The 16,995-nt window shown below is 41.5% G+C and overlaps 1 protein-coding gene and 1 long non-coding RNA gene across 6 annotated transcripts in view; one reads left to right on the forward strand and one right to left on the reverse strand.

Moving 5' to 3' along the window:
* Positions 1-16,995, reverse strand: part of TTC7B (tetratricopeptide repeat domain 7B) — a 277,826-nt gene that overhangs the window by 95,104 nt on the left and 165,727 nt on the right. For all 4 annotated transcript variants that reach the window (XM_004055569.3, XM_019010165.3, XM_063698113.1 and 1 more), the window contains 2 exons: positions 13,077-13,149; positions 10,203-10,363 (listed from right to left, as the gene is read on the reverse strand). In XM_004055569.3, the coding sequence (XP_004055617.1) occupies positions 10,203-10,363; positions 13,077-13,149 (234 nt within the window). The remainder of the gene's footprint in view (positions 1-10,202; positions 10,364-13,076; positions 13,150-16,995) is intronic.
* Positions 8,749-13,080, forward strand: LOC109023286 (uncharacterized). Of its 2 annotated transcripts, none has more exons than XR_008671268.2 (3): positions 8,749-8,889; positions 10,871-12,187; positions 12,897-13,080. It is a non-coding gene; the product is annotated as an uncharacterized lncRNA (long non-coding RNA). The 2 variants fall into 2 exon arrangements; XR_010130814.1 differs by having other exon boundaries at positions 8,750-8,889; positions 10,871-11,729.

The following is a 16,995-nucleotide window of genomic DNA, read 5'->3' on the forward strand; positions in this document are numbered from 1 at the left end:
AGTATAAAAATGTGTACTTTGTTAATTTTTTTTTTCGGGAGGGGGGATGGAGTCTTGCTCTGTGACCCAGGCTGGAGTGCAGTGGCGCGGTCTCAGCTCATTGCAACCTCCGCCTCCCAGGTTCAAGTGATTCTCCTGCTTCAGCTACCCCCGAGTAGCTGGGATTACAGGCATGCACCAACATGCCCGGATAATTTTTGTATTTTTAGCAGACAAGGGGTTTTGCCATGTTGTTCAGGCTGGTCTTAAACTCCTGACCTCAGGTGATCTACCTGCCTCGGCCTCCCAAAGTGCTGGGCCTATAGGCATGAGCCACCGCGCCTGGCCCATTGTTAATTTTTCCCAAACTTACAGTGTGTCGAGATAATTATTACATAATCAGTTAACATTAACTTTTCATCCTTTTGTTTAGATATTTAATAGTTCAGGGGTTTTAAAAATAATTTTTCAACAAAAAGAAGGCAGATTAAGAGGAGCAACAAAAAGACAAGACACATGAAAATGGCAGATGTGAATCCAGCCATAGCATTAATTATATTAAATGTGAATGGACCAAACACTTGAGACAGAAGGCAGAGGTTATCAGACTAAGTAAAAAAAAAAGACCTATCTGCTATTTATTATATAAGAAGAGAGGGAGGCTGGGTGGGGTGGGTCAGGCCTGTAATCCCAGTATTGTGGGAGGCTGTGGCGGGTGAATCACCTGAGGTCAGGAGTTCAAGACCAGCCCAGCCAACAAGGCAAAACCCCATCTATACTAAAAATACAAAAATTAGTCGGGTGTGGTGGCATGTGCCTGTAGTCCCACCTACTCAGGCAGTCGAGGCACAAGAATCGCTTGAACCTGAGAGGCAGAGGTTGCAGTGAGCTGAGATCATGCCACTGCACACCAGCCTGGGAGACAGAACAAGACTGTCTCAAAAAAACAAAACAAAACAAAAAAGAAGAGAAGTAATATATGAAGAAAGAATAGCTGGGAACGTCTTGGAAACGATAAATAATACAAACAATACCAACACAGTTTTAAACAGCCCAATGAATACTGAACAGGATTCACCCCTAGATGTGTCATAGCGAAAGTGTACAATAGCAGTAACAACAGCAATTACAAGCAGCCAGAGAGAAAAGACAGAGGACGTTAAAATGAACTACAAGTAAACAAATAGTTGACTTCTTAACAACTACAAAAGGAGCAAGATCACTTGTGCTCCTTTTGTCGTTGAGGAGTCAACTATTTGTGAGAAAATGTTTGAGCCTAGAATTGTACATCCAATTTGAAAAACTTCTTTGGACAGCAATGCCAAGTACACTTTTAGATACAGTCTAAGAAAGTCTGCCAGCAATAGACCCTCACTAAAATTTCTTGGGTAATCACTAAAGAAGAAGAACTAAAAGAGAATATTTCTTTTCCATATTAGCAGAGAAAAAATGTATCATAAAAATATAATCGATCTAAAAGAAAGCAGAAAAGGAGAGGATACGATATGGAACAAGAGGCAAGTCAAATAGAAAGCATAAATAGCATGGTAGACACAAATATAAATATGTCAGTATTTACAATAAATAGAAATGAACTAAATATTCCAGATACCATAAGCCTGGGTTTTAAAAAATTATCAGTATATATAGGCCAGGCGCAGTGGTTCACGCCTGTAATCCCAGCACTTTGGGAGGCCGAGGTGGGAGGATCATGAGATCAGGAGATCGAGACCATCCTGGCTAACACAGTGAAACCCCATCTCTAGTAAAAATACAAAAAATTAGCCAGGCATGGTAGTGGACGCCTGTAGTCCCAGCTACTCGGGAGGCTGAGGCAGGAGAATGGCGTGAACCCAGGAGGCAGAGCTTTCAGTGAGCCGAGATTGAGCCACTGCACTCCAGCCTGGGCGACAGAGTCAGACTCTGTCTCAAAAAAAAAAAAAAAAATTATCTATATATAATAAGCAGAAGAGTACATCCAAAACATATTTTAAAAATTCAAAAAGTGGCCGAGTGCGGTGGCTCACGTCTGTAATCCCAGCACTTTGGGAGGCCGAGGCAGGCAGATCACTTGAGGTCAGGAGTTCGAGACCAGCCTGGCCAACATGGTGAAACCCAGTCTCTACTAAAAAATACAAAAATTAGCTGGGTGTGGTGGTGCGCACCTGTAATCCCAAGTACTCAGGAGGCTGAGGCAGAAGAATCACTTGAACCCAGGAGGCGGAGGTTGCAGTGAGCTGAGATTGTGCCTCTGCACTACAGCCTGGGCAACAGAGTGAGACTCCATCTCAAAAAAAAAAAAAAAGTTCAAAAAGAATGGAAAATGATAGTCCAAGTCTATATATGTGTATATGTATACATGTGTGTATACTCACACACATGCACACACATATTTGTACAGATATATAGCTACACATATATATGTATGTGGCTATATGTATATCATACAAAATAGACTTAGAAGCAAAATGCCTTGTATCTTACAACATAATCATTAAAGGTTGAATGTACCATAATACACAGCAACTCTAAATTTATATGCAACTAATAGCACAGCTTTAAAATATAGAAAGGAAAAACTGCTATAACGATGTGGTAAAAAAAAAAAAAAAAAAGCCAATCCGCCATCCCAGTGGTAGATTTCAACATACCTCCTCTCAACAAATGATAAAGTAGACAAAAAACATCTATTAAAACAAAAAAGCTCTGAGTAGCATAATTAACAACTTAAACTAATAAAATATATAAAAATTTCCTCAACAAATGCAGAAAACATTCTTTTCAGGCACACATGGAATATTTACAAGAAGTAACCACTGGGCCACAAAATAAGTTCGACCAATTTCAAATGTATATATAGTCTTTAAACAAATTTAATGAAGTTAAAAGCTCATAACAAAAGATAAGTTGAAAAAACTCATATTTGACCATTGTAAAACACAGTTCAAAGACAACTAATGGATCAAAAAGAAAATAACAGAAATTTCAAAATATTTAGAATTATACAATAATAAAAATTTCAAATATTGAAACTTGTAGTTTACAGCTACCGCAGCATTTAGAGGAAAATTTTTAGTCTTAAATGCTTATGTCAGAAAATAAGGCAAAAAATGAATGAACACCCAACTAAGAGATTAAGAAAAAAAACAAACCCAGAATACAACAAGACAGAACTTAGAGAAAACAGAAGATAGAAAATAATGAAAATGAGAACAGAAATTCATGAAAGAGAAAGTAAACCCACAAGTGAGTTGACAAAAAAGTTACTGGTTGTTTGAAAGGATCCATGCAACAGACAAGTATCTGGCAAGACTATTCAAGAAAAGAAATAAGGTGCATTAAACAATATTAGAACTGAGAAAAACTTAACCAACAAATACCATATAAAAAATAAACATTATGAATTATCTTATGCCAATAAAATTTAAAATTTAGATGAAATGGACAAATCCTTACATATAATATATATTACAGCTTATACATTATACATAGCTTAATAAAAAGAAGAAATAGAAGACCTGAATAGACTATAATTATTTTTAAAAAGCATCAGAAATCTTCCCACAGAGAAAAACCCAGCCCCACATGGTTTTACAGATGCATTCTACCAAAACTTAATATTCTCAGAACAAATAATTTCAAAACATGCAAAAAGAAAAAGTACTACTCCAACTCACTTTATGAGGCTGGGCTGACCTTGATGCCAAAATCTGGCAAGAACAGAAGGAGAAAGGAAAAGAATAGGCCTATTTTGCAAATGTACACAAATGCGAAGTTCTCTAAAAAATAAGTAAAGTGAATCCATAAAAAAGCTAATTTATCACAATCAAGTTGGGCTTATTCCAAGTATACAAGGTGAGTTTAACATTTAAAAATATAAATTAATATATAACATTCATAGATGAAAGGAATAAAGTCATATAATCATCTCAATAGATATAGAAAAGGCATTTGATAAAATCTGCTATCGATTCATCATCAACAAAACAACTCTTAATAAACCAGGAAGAAGGAAACTTCTTTAATCTCTTAAATAGTACCTACAAACAAACCTGTAACAAGCATAATTCTTTTTTTCTGAGGCAGGGCCTTGCTCTGTTGCCCAGGCTGGAGTGTAGTGGTGCAGCCTTGACTTCCTGGGCTCAACTGATCCTCCCACTTCAGCCTTCTGAGTGGCTGGGACCACAGGTGCACGCCATCACATCTGGCTACCCTTTTTTTTTTTTGTCTTAGAGATGGGGGTCTCACAATGTTGCCCAGGCTGGTCTTGAACTCCTGAGCTCAAGCGATCTTCCTGCCTTAGCCTCTCAAAGTGCTGGCATTACAGGCGTGGACCACTGCACCCAGCTAAATGTAATTCTTAATGGTAAAACATTGAAAGAATTTTCTCATTTAACTACTAGGTCCTAACTAGTACAGTAAGACAAGTTAAAAAAATGGAAAGATTAGAGAAAAAGAAACAATTTTAATCACCTCAGAAAAAAAGTCATTATCTATGTAGAAATTCCAAACTGAGTTATATATGTCATTAGACTTATTAAGAATTTAGCTGGGTCAAGAAGAATGTGCAAAAACCAGTTACCTTTCTACACCTTCGCAACAAGTACATAGTAAATTTGATTACAAAAACATTCTGTATACATATAGTGCATATAAAAGCATGAAAAATTTTTTCAGGTAACTAGAAATAAGTCTAGTAAAAAATGGGCAAAATATTTATTAAAAAATTATAAAAACATCCAAAAATACTTGTAAAGGCCTAAATAATTAGGGAGCTATAATGGCTATGGATTAGAAAACCTACTGTCATAAATATACAATTCTCCCCAAACTGAGCTATTAAATTAAACTAATTCCAAAATCTCCAGAAGTTTTCTGTGGAACTGGACGAGCTGATATGAAAATTTATGTGAAAGTTCAAAGGCCCAAGACAAGCCATGGCAACCTAAAGAGCAGGATACAGAGAGGGACCCACCTTACATATAATGAAGCTATGACAGTGACAAGACAGTGGCAATCACATGGGACTGGCACGATGGCCATGGAACAAAACAGGAAACTTAGAAACAACTGCGGACATTTGGTTGATGACAAAGGTGGAACTGTGGAGCAACAGGGCAAAGAATCTTTTCAGCGCTTGATGCTGGGACAATTGAATATTCTATGGGGAAAATCACATTGGCTGGCTCATACCATACACACATAAAACAGTCCATTCTAGGTGGGCCCTTAGGTTTCAGTGTGAAAGATAGCACAAGAGAGCTTTTAGAAGATGATTTAGGAGACTACCTTCATGATCTTGGAGAAGGGAAAGGTTTCTTCAACTAGACATAGAAAGTACTGTCCATAAAGGAAAGGACTTCTACTTTCTATTACTTTAAAATTAAGAACTTCTGTTATCAAAAGACATCATGAAGAGAAAGCAAAACAAAATCACAGCTTGGGAGAAGATTTCTGCAACACATATAACTAAGAAAAAGACTTGTAACCAAAATACATAAAGAAATATTATTAAGAAAAAGACCATCCAATAAAAAAGAAGGAATTTCACATACACTTCACAAAAGAGAAAAGGTGAATGACCAATAGACAAATAAAAAGATGTCCAAACTCATTAGTAATGAGGGACACGCAACTTAAACTCACAAGGTGACATCATTAACCAGCAACCATTCTGCCAAAAATATGAAGTCGGGCAGCACCAAGTATTGGTGTATGGAACTACAGGGCTCTTGAGCGCTGCTGATGGAAGTGTAAACTAATACAACTCCTTTGAAAAACAGTTTGGAATTATTTGGTAAAGTTGAAGATACGCAAATCCTACGACCTAACTATTTCACTCATAGAGAAATCCTTGAACGTGTGCACCAGGAGCCCTGTAAAGAAGATTTACAAGCACTGTTCATAATAGCCAAAACCTGAAAACAACCCACGTATCTATTCACAGTAGACTAAGTAAGGAAATCTTAGTGCATTTACACAATAAATACTATTCATTCATGCAAACCAAAGAGTCACTGCTGCGTGCAACAAGGAGGAGCCTCAGGAACGGGATGTTAAGCAATGAACGCAAGCAGCATAAGGACATATTCAGTCTGATTCCATTTTCTACCAAAAGTTTAAAACAGGCAAAACACAATTTTTATTATTTAGGAGTACACGCTGGGTGCGGTGGCTCAGGCCTGTAATCCCAGCACTTTGGGAGGCCGAGGCGCATGGATCGCTTGAGCTCAGGAGTTTGAGCCCAGCCTGGCCAACATGGTGAAACCCCATCACTACAAAAAATACAAAAACGAGCTGGGTATGGTGGCACACGCCTGTGCTCCCAGCTACTCGGGAGGCTGAAGGATCCATTGAACTGGGAGTTTGAGAATGCAGTGAGCTGTGACTGTACCACTGCACTCCAGCCTGGGTGACAGAGTGAGGCCCTGTCTCAAAAAAAAAAAAAAAAAAAAAGAGAGAAAGAAAAAGCACAATATACATGGTATAGAAACATGAGAGAATGATTAACATATAATTTAGAATGGTCATTAACCTGTCAGGTGACAGGCAAAAGGACAGGATACAGAGAAAAGTCATTGGCAATATTACACGGAAAATCCATATACCTAGGAAATACACATACATGTTTAAGATACGTGTAAGTATATATATATAAATAAATCTACACAGGAAATTCACAGGTAATATTAATGTTCTTTTTTCTAAACTATGAATAGGCAAACACATATGTTCATTGTATGATTTTAGATATATTTAATAAACATTCATTTGATTTTATTCAATATTTAAGAACAATTCTAAAGGATTCTAAAATACCATATTTGAACATACTTCAGTAGTATTGGTAGTAATAGTCATAGTAATATGAGTTTCTACCAATTATTACGTGATTACCAGGTACAATGCCTCAAATGCACTAGCTAAATCAATTCTGACCACAACTGTCTGAGATGGATATTTTATTATTCACATTTTGTAGATGAGGAAATGAGACTCAGAGAGATTTAGTGACTTGCTCAAGGTCACACAACTTAAAAGCGAAGGATCTGGAGTCCTAAACTCGACTTGTCCCATTGTAAGACTGCGCTCTCAACCACTACAAAAAAAGCCTTCCTCGTTCCTTTCCTTCCATACTGGACTAACCTTATAACACTTCCAAAAATGCCTGCTTCTCCAGAGTAGTGAGCTTATTTTGGGGGTTCCCTGAAGAAAGAATTCCTGATTCTCACAAATCCCTACAGTTAGAAACATCTTCTCAATTGTTGATTCTACTGTTGTCTCAGCCCTGCTTGGAGTGACAAAGTGGCTGAGATGGTACCTCTCAGCTTAGAACTTTTTAGACCCTGTTAAGCTTATTCAAAGTACTTAAACAGCAAGTTTTATCATTTCATGGTGACAGGAATGTAACGCTGGAGGGACCAGCTGCTCCTCCAAGGGCCTTCAGCTGTCTCCTCTACTAACTGCCCAACAGGTGGACGGAGCTGACCCTCACGGAGGGAAGGTTTCACCTCCATCAAGGCCTGACTACCCATCAGCTATGTCCTCCACTCCCAGGCTTCAGGGAGTCTACAGTTCTGCTGCAGACAAGCTTGTCACAAACAAACAGATAATACTACATGGCAGTTGCAACAAGTGCCCACTTAATCTTGTTTAGGTTGGTGTTGAAATGTTTTAGCCAGGTTGGGAAGAAAGCATGGGATCCACTGATTACATCTGGCCCCAACTTTTAATAAAGTATTCTTGGGAAGAAGTTTCCCATCGCAAAGAAATACAAATATTTAAAAAGCAAACAAGTCACGGACTGCTCTCAGACCTGCTGCCATATGCTTTGCTTTTTTGAGCTTACGGCTTAACATTAAAATAACAGCCTTGCATTCCTCAAATATCTCTACTGCTGTTCCTTACTTCCACTACTTGAAAAGGCTGTCAGCTGCTGTCACTTGGAGGCATTACCGTATTAGCCACCACTGTTTACTGCTTACCATGTGGTATGGCTATTAGTTTAATAAGCCTCCTCTTGGATGACACCCTAGGCTATGGAAGAAGGAACCATACCCTGGAGTCCAATGCCTAATGAAAGAGTGTGTGTGTGTGTGTGCGTGTGTGTGTGTGTGTGTGTGTGTGTGTGTGTGTGTGTGTTGGAGGGTGAGACACGGAATGAAGCTTTATAAATATTGATGAGAGACACTGAATTCAATTGCATCAGGTTGTACTTTACCGATGGTTAAAGGATCGAATATTTTTTAAGGTGCTTTAACCATTTTAAGGTTCCATGGGATAAACAGCTTGGGGTAAAATCCAGAAATATAGTTGGTGTACAAAAGAGCAAGTTTGAGATCTGCAAGAAGTAAAACACTGCAGCAAAGCTCTTTAATTCACTCTGCATAAATAGCTGAGCCTACAAAAGAAATCTCTAGTCAGAGGTTTCCTGGATTATAACAAGAATTCTCTCGATGGGAAGAAGTGCCCTTTTCACTTGAAGACAAAGAAATGTTTGTAATGGAAATGTGTGAACCAATTTTCCAAGGAGAGCTGCTGAAAAGCACTGATTAAAAACACAGCGAGGTGATGAGGCAGTGAAATAAAGCCAGAGCTGACCCACTTAAAGTTTGTGGCTGCACTTCCTTCTGAAAGTGAAGAGAGCAACCCTAGGCCACCTTCTACATTCTTTCCCTTCTCCCCAACCCCAAACAGTCCCTGCCCCATTACTGACCCTGCAACTCTGTAGACAATCAGAACCTTCCAGCGTGCAGGAATGTTTACTATTTCTGGCCATTGTGTACTGGTTACTAAGCTACTGCCGCTGAGGATGAAATGGTAACCCAGTAGCCCAAAAGACAAAGTCCTTCTCAACAAAGCCTAACCAACAGGCAATGGATTACAGTGATTCAGAGGAAAGATAAGAAGGTAGGTAGATGATTCTAGCATATGACAGTTTACAGTGATAGTTCTTAGGTTACGTATAATATTGATTGTTTAAGAACTTCCATTTCCTAGAGAATAAAACTAAGACACAGAGAGGGAAGGTATCTTGATCAAAATCGCCTAAAATAGGAGAATCACCGAGAGCTAGTGGAAGCCCTCAGTAACTCAGGACAAACAAGCTATAAAGCCCTGTTTCCCAGATTTCACCCACTGGAGTTCAACATCACTTCTGCCATATCCAAGTATACCTGGCAGAAGTTACTTAATATTTACTTAATATTTTTCTTTAAATTGACTTGGAAAATTCTTAATAGCCCCCTGAGCAATAATTTTCATGAAATCACTACATTCTAATGTACATTTAAGAATGTATAACTAGGCCGGGCACAGTGGCTCATGCCTGTAATCCCAGCACTTTGGGAGACCGAGGAGGGCAGATCGTGAGGTCAGGAGTTCAAGGCCAGCCTGACCAACATGGTGAAACCCCGTCTCTACTAAAAATACAAAAAATTAGCTGGGTGTGGTGGCAGGCACCTGTAGTCCCAGCTACTAGGGAAGCTGAGACAGGAGAATCGCTTGAACCCGAGAAGTGGAGGTTGCAGTGAGCCGAGACCATGCCACTGCACTACAGACTGGGCAACAGAGTGATATTCCGTCTCAAAAAAAAATAGGAATGTATAACTATTAAAAATGTTAATCCACAGCCCATCTAAAATTGTCTCATGTGCTCCAATGGTACACATTGGGAAAGAGTGGATAAAGTATTTTAAATAAATAAGGATGACCTTATGTTAGGATGACCTAACAGCCTAAGTTTTTTGTTTGTTTGTTTGTTTGTTTTTTGAGATGGAATCTTGCTCTGTCGCCCAGGCTGGAATGCAGTGCAGGGGTACAGTCTCCACTGACTGCAACCTCTGCCTCCCAGGTTCAAGCAATTCTCCTCCCTCAGCCTCCCGAGGAGCTGGGATTACAAGCGCCCGCCACCACACCCAGCTACATTTTATATTTTCAGTAGAAACAGGGCTTCACCATATTGTCCAGGCTGGTCTCAAACTCCTGACCTCAGGTGATCCACCCACCTCGGCCTCCCAAAGTGCTGGGATTATAGATGTGAGCCACGGCGCCCAGCCCTAAGTTTGTTTTTAATATCAGGAAAAAATAACAGTAAAGGGGATTTTATATTATTGACTGCCAGGGTGTCCATGAGGGACTTCGACAGATTGGAAAGAAGGCAGGGGAAGAAGTAAATTTTATAACTTCTGAGTAAGGGAAAACCAAAGCCCAGGATCACTTACATGAAATTTTCCGGGTATTCACTCAGGGCCATGTCGATGATGTTCAGAGCATCATGGTAATGCTTCTGTGCTGACAGCAGGAGGGCAAGGAGGTGCAGGGAGTTGGCATCGTCACCTTGAAGCTGAAGAGCTTGGCGGACATACCCCAGAGCCTCTGGGATCTGGTTTAAAACAAAACCAAAAAAGGTTTTACACACACACACGCACGCGAAAGAAGCCATCTTTTCAATGTCTGATTCTCTTCAAATATCGAGTTGTTTCACATTGTGCCTCACTCACATTTTAAGCCAAATCTTTATGGCAGCCCCAGGATATTAACCACAAACATGAAAGCAGAAGCCACCTTCAAGAGACATTCTGACTGATAGAGTGATACAGGAGACCCTGTTTCTCTACGTAGCTGCCAATACTGCTCCAAGTCTTTCCCTTCTCCCTGAGTAAACACTTTCTCATTCTTTCCACAAAACTGATCTACTTTTGATTATGCCCAAGATGATTCTGCTCTAAGTGGAGACACATACAAAGTGTCAGAGATTTTTAGTGGAATTAAACTGCCTTAGCCGAACTGTTCTCATTTTTTCAAGTATTACTGAAATTAAAGTGCTTAATAAGTTACAAAACCTTTAACAGAGCTTTCCGAGTGATCAGAGGCCTGTGATTCTTTTCAGGTTCCTTTGTCTTGGACCTCCACTAGACATCAAGGAAACATGCCAAAAAAGTAAACAACAAAGGCCCCCACACCTTTCCAAACTACAACCCAAAATAAGTTGATCTGAGAAACAAATTGCAATGCCGCATGCAAAGCAGATGTGTCCAAATTCATGTAGGACCAGACACATCCTGAACCTTTCAGTGCAACAGCTGTTCAAGACTTCTTCAAAATCATCCAAGCACAAGGGTTGATAAAATACACACAAAATGGGTATTTGACACCCTGGATTCCATGCAGGTTTGGCAGTAACCAGGGAGAATTAGAACCCGAAGCTAGATTTCGAAATAGAGCTCTGGACTGAAGCATTCTTGCACAACCATCCCACAGACGGCTTCCGGTCTTGTTCCAACTCCAGTCCTCTGTGGGGCCTCTTTTCAGCTCTCCTGCTTTTTCCCAAACCCTCAGTAACCTCCCTCCTTAGTAGAAGGCTATGACTTCTCTTTCCCAAACCAATTACTTTTCCTCAATGAACTTCTTTTCTTGATGGATTTAGGTTATAACTGCTGGCTGTGGAGGCTTTCTGCTTTAGAACCATAGAATCACAGCTCTCACAGTTGGAAGGGAGACCATTCACCCCAATCCTTCAGTTACAGGGAGGAAGCTGAAGTCCCGGGAGGTGAAATGGCTTGGGCAAGGTCACCCAGCTATTGAGTGTCTGACAAGAGAGTGATTCCTGTCCATCCTCTCCTCCTGGTCAAACCCCCTCCCCTGGGGAAGCAGGGAAACACTCCCTCGGAGCTCTGGTGTTCTGACACTACATGCCCACAAAGGCTGCTGCCACACCCACAAGGCTCCATTTACTCATCCTTCCCCAGGTGACAACCTACTATGTGAACAGCACTCAACCTGGTATTGATGGGTGGGTCGAAAGGCACAGCATAGGCATGATATTAATTTGCAGGGATGACCAGAGCAACCAGGGACAAACTGATACAGGAATCAAAATGATGTCTTTAAGGGACAGCTGCCTTGAAGGAATTCAAAGCTGGTTCCTTCATTTAGCGAGTATTCCTGAGTGCTGAACACATGTCAGGTGGCATTCCAAGTGCCAGGGTAAAGCAATGACAATGATGGGCATGGGTTCCTGGAACCTACAGTCCAGTGAGAAAGACAGATACTGAACAAGAAAGCTGGGCAAAAGGAAGAAGTGCAGGCTGCTACAGGAGCAAGGCTTCATGGAGGAGGCGAGAGAAGCTGTCGGCGTAGGGGAGAGATCAGATGGTCAATCAATGCCCACACCTGCTGCAGAAGCCCAGCTGTGAGCCACAGTCAGGTGACAGGACCTTTACAGGGAGGTATCCTGGTTTCCTTAGTCCCTAGGTTGCCAATGGAAGCCACTTCTCAATGCCATTCCCAAGCAACCAGGAAGACAGGTGCATACCTCAGCCCAGGCCTGCCAGGGGAATGGCATGTCTGGAGAGCTGACCTTTGAATCACCCTCCCAGTCAGCATTCAGGAATGTGCTGGGGTTACCACCAGTGTCTTGCACCTGGTGGGTGGGCAGGCATGTGGCCAACATCCCCAGAACAGCTGGGAGGGGATAGGAGGGTTTCGGGAATGGCAGAGGCAGCATCTAAAAGCTGCCTTTGGGAAGATGAAGGCCGACAAAACTTGCCCCTCCCGCAAGGAGATAGTGTTAAGTCCCCTTTTTCGAGTAGCCACGGTGTGTAACTGTTCATGTTTTCCACGTATTGTAAAGGACCTGGTTCTTTTGTCTCTGCCTGCTGGCATCTTCCTGCCAATCAATGACACCCTTATGACAACCAGACCCCAATCAGGGCTAAATCCCCACCATGCAGCTCAACACTGGGTTCTGCTACCTGGTTCCTGTTGGCAAGGGACAGAGGCTCTTTGATGACTCCTGGGTTCAGGGTATATGCCATGTGCTGCTCCCCAGGTTGCCATCTGACCCTAGCTTGGGCCCTCCAGCTGTGTGGATTTAATGTCCAATAGCAGAGCCTGGAACTCCTGTGTCTTCACAGCTGATGCTCAAACCAACCAAAACACCAGGCTCTTTGCTGAAACCTCTGAGAAGGGTTCCTGGCTCCAGGTCAGCCTCAGTGGAATAAAGGAAGATCACCTACCACTTCAAACTGAAGAGCTGAAGGAGTTGTATCAAGATACAGAGTGCAGCAAGTATAGGAAACATTAGAGAAACTGACCTGTCTGGAGATGGCAAGCTGCAGAGCCAGGTAGAAAGCTGCTTGGTGATCTGTGGGTGACAGGCTGTGGGCCCTGAAAAAGTATTTATGGCTATTAGTATATGGGAGAGGAGGCCATTTTTACTTCCCCTATCAAGCAAGTCTTCTCCACATTTGCATTCTTATACTAAGGCCCTGTATTTATTTAACTATGTAATGCTTCATTTAAACTCTTCTTCTTTGTCCACCTACACATGTAAACCGTTTCCCTCTTACCACTGTATAAAGGTACAGAATAGGAGTGCATTTCTGTGTTTTGTCTAGCATCTAAAATGGCAGCCGAAGCTTGTCGGCTTTGCGGAGGGCCTCGAGGTGAAGAATCCATAGGCCCTGAGGTCTGATCTCCCCAGCAGATGAGTCTCTGTGTCATGCTGGGACACAGTGAAGCCATGTGTGCACTTGGCAAGGCGATGGCTGCTTTGGTTAAGTTTGGCTTGGCCTTCCTTAATGCTACTTTATCCAAATTTCTAGATTTCAGAGAAACCATATGAAAATGAAAGACCCAGCTTTGCTTATAAAATGAGGTTTTGGTTTTTGGTGAATAAAGGGAAGAGAAAGGCACTCATTCAGTCTTTTGAAGCTTCTACAAAATTCCATGCCGTTCACTGATTTATTCCAGATAACTGTCATGTGTAAGAGTGTGGTGAGACACTAGGCTCAGTTTTAAGAACTGGCCTTTGACGTCAGACGGGAAGGGACCACGTCAGACGGGAAGGGACCATACTGGCCTCCTAGCTGATTGCAAACGTGGTCTTCTCTGCTTCTATGTGGAAGTCATTTGTATTTCAGCATAAGCAACTCAAAATTTGACTACATACTAGACATAATTCTGTGTTTAACTGCTGGGAAGAGAAAAACAAACTTCTACTTTCTTTAAAAGGCACCATGGAGCAGACTAATTAGGTGGGACCCAGATAGTAAACAAAACTTCATGCTGTTCTGTCAACATTCTATGATTAAAGGAGGATCTTCTACCAGCAGAAAACAAATTCGAGATAAAAAAGAAAACCAAATCATTATGGATTCAACTGTGGCAAACAGGCCAAAGATGGCTTTCTACAATAATAAGGCCTTTTAATTGGACTGTCTGCTGCAGGGAAGGGAGCTAACAAACCTCCCAGGTGTTTGCCATCCAGAAAATATGCTAAATTCACTAATTTAGGGCATTGTTTATGCAAATGTAGTAGCTCATATGCAGGTCCAGGGCGAGGCAAAGCTAATCTCTGTCCTTATATTAATCTTAGGAGCAAAGCACATAGACTTCCATTCCAGGGGACTCTTCACTTGGCCTCAAGACATAGCCTTAGGACTTTTCTTAGCTTAGTTGAAGAGGCTGAAGCTGATATTGCCTGTGTTATCCTTTTACATGTCTTACTTCTCTTTTTTTTCTTTTTCTTTTTGAGACAGGGTCTTACTCTATCACCCAGGCTGGAGTGCAGTGGCATGATCACTGCTCATTGCAGCCTCAACCTCCCAGGGCCCAAGCGATCCTCCCATCTCAGGCTCCCAAGGTGCTGGGACCACAGGCGTGCTCCCCACGCCCAGCTAATTTATAGAATTTTTTGTAGACCCGGGGTTTCAACATGCTATCCAGGCTAGTCTGGAACTACTAGGCTCAAGTGATGCTCCCACTTTGGCATCCCAAAACCCTGGGATTACAGGCATAAGCCACCACGCCCAGCTACTAAATGTCTTATTTCTAAGGTCCACTCAGTATATAGCAGCTTTTATAATTTTATAAATATTGGCTTTCCATGAATTTGTACATCAAAGAATATTTTTCTTTGGTGTTTATAAAAGTGAGATTGAAAAATCATGGTTTCTCTCATAATTATTCAGGAAAAAGAATACACAATTATGAAGAAACTTTTTAGATTTATTTTATCTTCTTTCACAAATAATAAATTTACAGAACCCTCAAAAAGAACTTCTTAGAGTTATAATTTTCTCAGTTCAATTCATATTCTTCACGAATAAATCAAGTCATGGTTGCCTCTATGCAATACCAACCAACCGAAGAGCTGGCAATGATCTGTTGAGTTGAGGGTGTGCATAAAGATAGTTCTGGCTAAAGGCCCCATGCTGGCCTCATCAAATGATTTTTCTCTGTTAACCACAGCACCGCGAAAGGAACAAACCAGAAGTGCTAGAAATCTTGGTATTTCTGGAGTGCATTAGGGCAACATCTGAAGGATTTCCAACTTGGCTAATGATACATATTCAACTGCCAAATTTCTAATGAGGCACAACTGAAACACACACATTTTAAAAACCTTATTTCTACAATTTGGCTAATGAATTCAACTGACCACTTCACCCTCTGAAGGAAATAAGGAAAATGCCAAACAAAACAAGAAAAAGCTCCCTGTGTTGATCTCAAGTAGATGCTAAAATACTTGCTTCCCGTGGAGCAACTTCAGCAGCTAAGCTTCCTGTGGGAAAGCCCCTTTGGTATGCCACAGGCAACTCGCCGGACAGAAATCCTCAGGCCAGGCAGATGAGAGAGAGGACATTAGTGATCAGAAAAATTGCAAGCCTTCTGAACTCTGTAAATGAATCTAAAGCAGCCTCATAAACTCCGTGCCCATATACTGAACACCTGGCTAGACTGCTCAGAAATACCTAAAAGACCTAAAAATGTCACCACAAGGATGCTCACAAAATGCTTCCCTTATCAAAGCACCTCCACATAATTAATTCAGTTTCTCTCCCATGAAGAAGAACCCACTCATCCTTTTATCCACTTACCCACCCATCCACCCAGCCAACCACCCACCCATCCACCTATCCATCCATCCACCATCCAACCATCCACCTACCCATCCATCCACCATCCCTCCATCCACATTATGCAATATCTATAATGTGATGCCAGGCCCTATGCTAACTTCTGGGGAGCATGGAGATGAATCATGCTAGTGCCTTTCCTTGATGAGCTCCCACCCCCGCCCCAGAGGGAGAGACCCAGAATGACCATCATCACCGTGCAGTGGGAGCAGTGCCCAGAGATAGGCATGCTGGGCTGCTACTAGAAAGCATCGCATGGGCTTCCCAGATCACCTGGCTAGAACCCAAGGATGTTGTGGCATCTACCCCAGGGCTCTCCTAGATTCCATTTCCAACATTCTCTAGAGCTGAACCAAGAATATAGAGAAGGCTGATCAATGTTGACCCTAGTCCATAAGACACAAATCTTGTAACAATAGTAACTACAATTTGTGAAGTTATCAACTATTAACGCTTCTTGTCCAAGAACAGCCAGCAAATGAGGGAAAGCCAGAACCTTGCTGCCTTGTTTAGCCAATTCTCCTTGAATTTCCCTTCAGTCCTGATTACAGGGGCCATGGGATTCATGCATTAAGTTTTTTAAAAAGTGCAAACCCTGGTTAAATCTATTGCTCAGGAATCTCTCGTTAGTTACTCACACAGGGTGACCAACTTGTCCTGGTTTGTGCAGGATGTTCCTGATTTTAGCACTGAAAGTCCCATGTTCTGGGAAAACGCTCAGTCCTCAAGAGATTGGGATGGCTGATCACCCTATATGCACACATCATACCACACTTAAACTCAAGCTAGGACAGAAAGGGGAAAGCAAAGCAAGATTGTGTGCCCTATGCCACAATGAGTGATAAACAAACACCACCATGCCACCCCTGCCTCCTGGAGCACCAGGCTTTATGCATACTGTGGGCCAGGCAATGAAAGGTGCTCTCAACTGTTTTCAGGATGGCTTTTCTCAGTAGGATGTGAGAGCCTGCAGAAGAAGCAAGTCATATCAATTCAGCATCTTCAGAAGCTTTGCAAACAATATTATGTTCTTCTTCACTATACTTTAGTACAGGGCAAATGAATTGGTTCAGCTGCCTGGGTTGAGCTTATG

This window comes from Gorilla gorilla, chromosome 15 (assembly GCF_029281585.2).
Source record: "Gorilla gorilla gorilla isolate KB3781 chromosome 15, NHGRI_mGorGor1-v2.1_pri, whole genome shotgun sequence".
In the NCBI taxonomy this organism is placed as follows: Eukaryota; Metazoa; Chordata; class Mammalia; order Primates; family Hominidae; genus Gorilla; species Gorilla gorilla.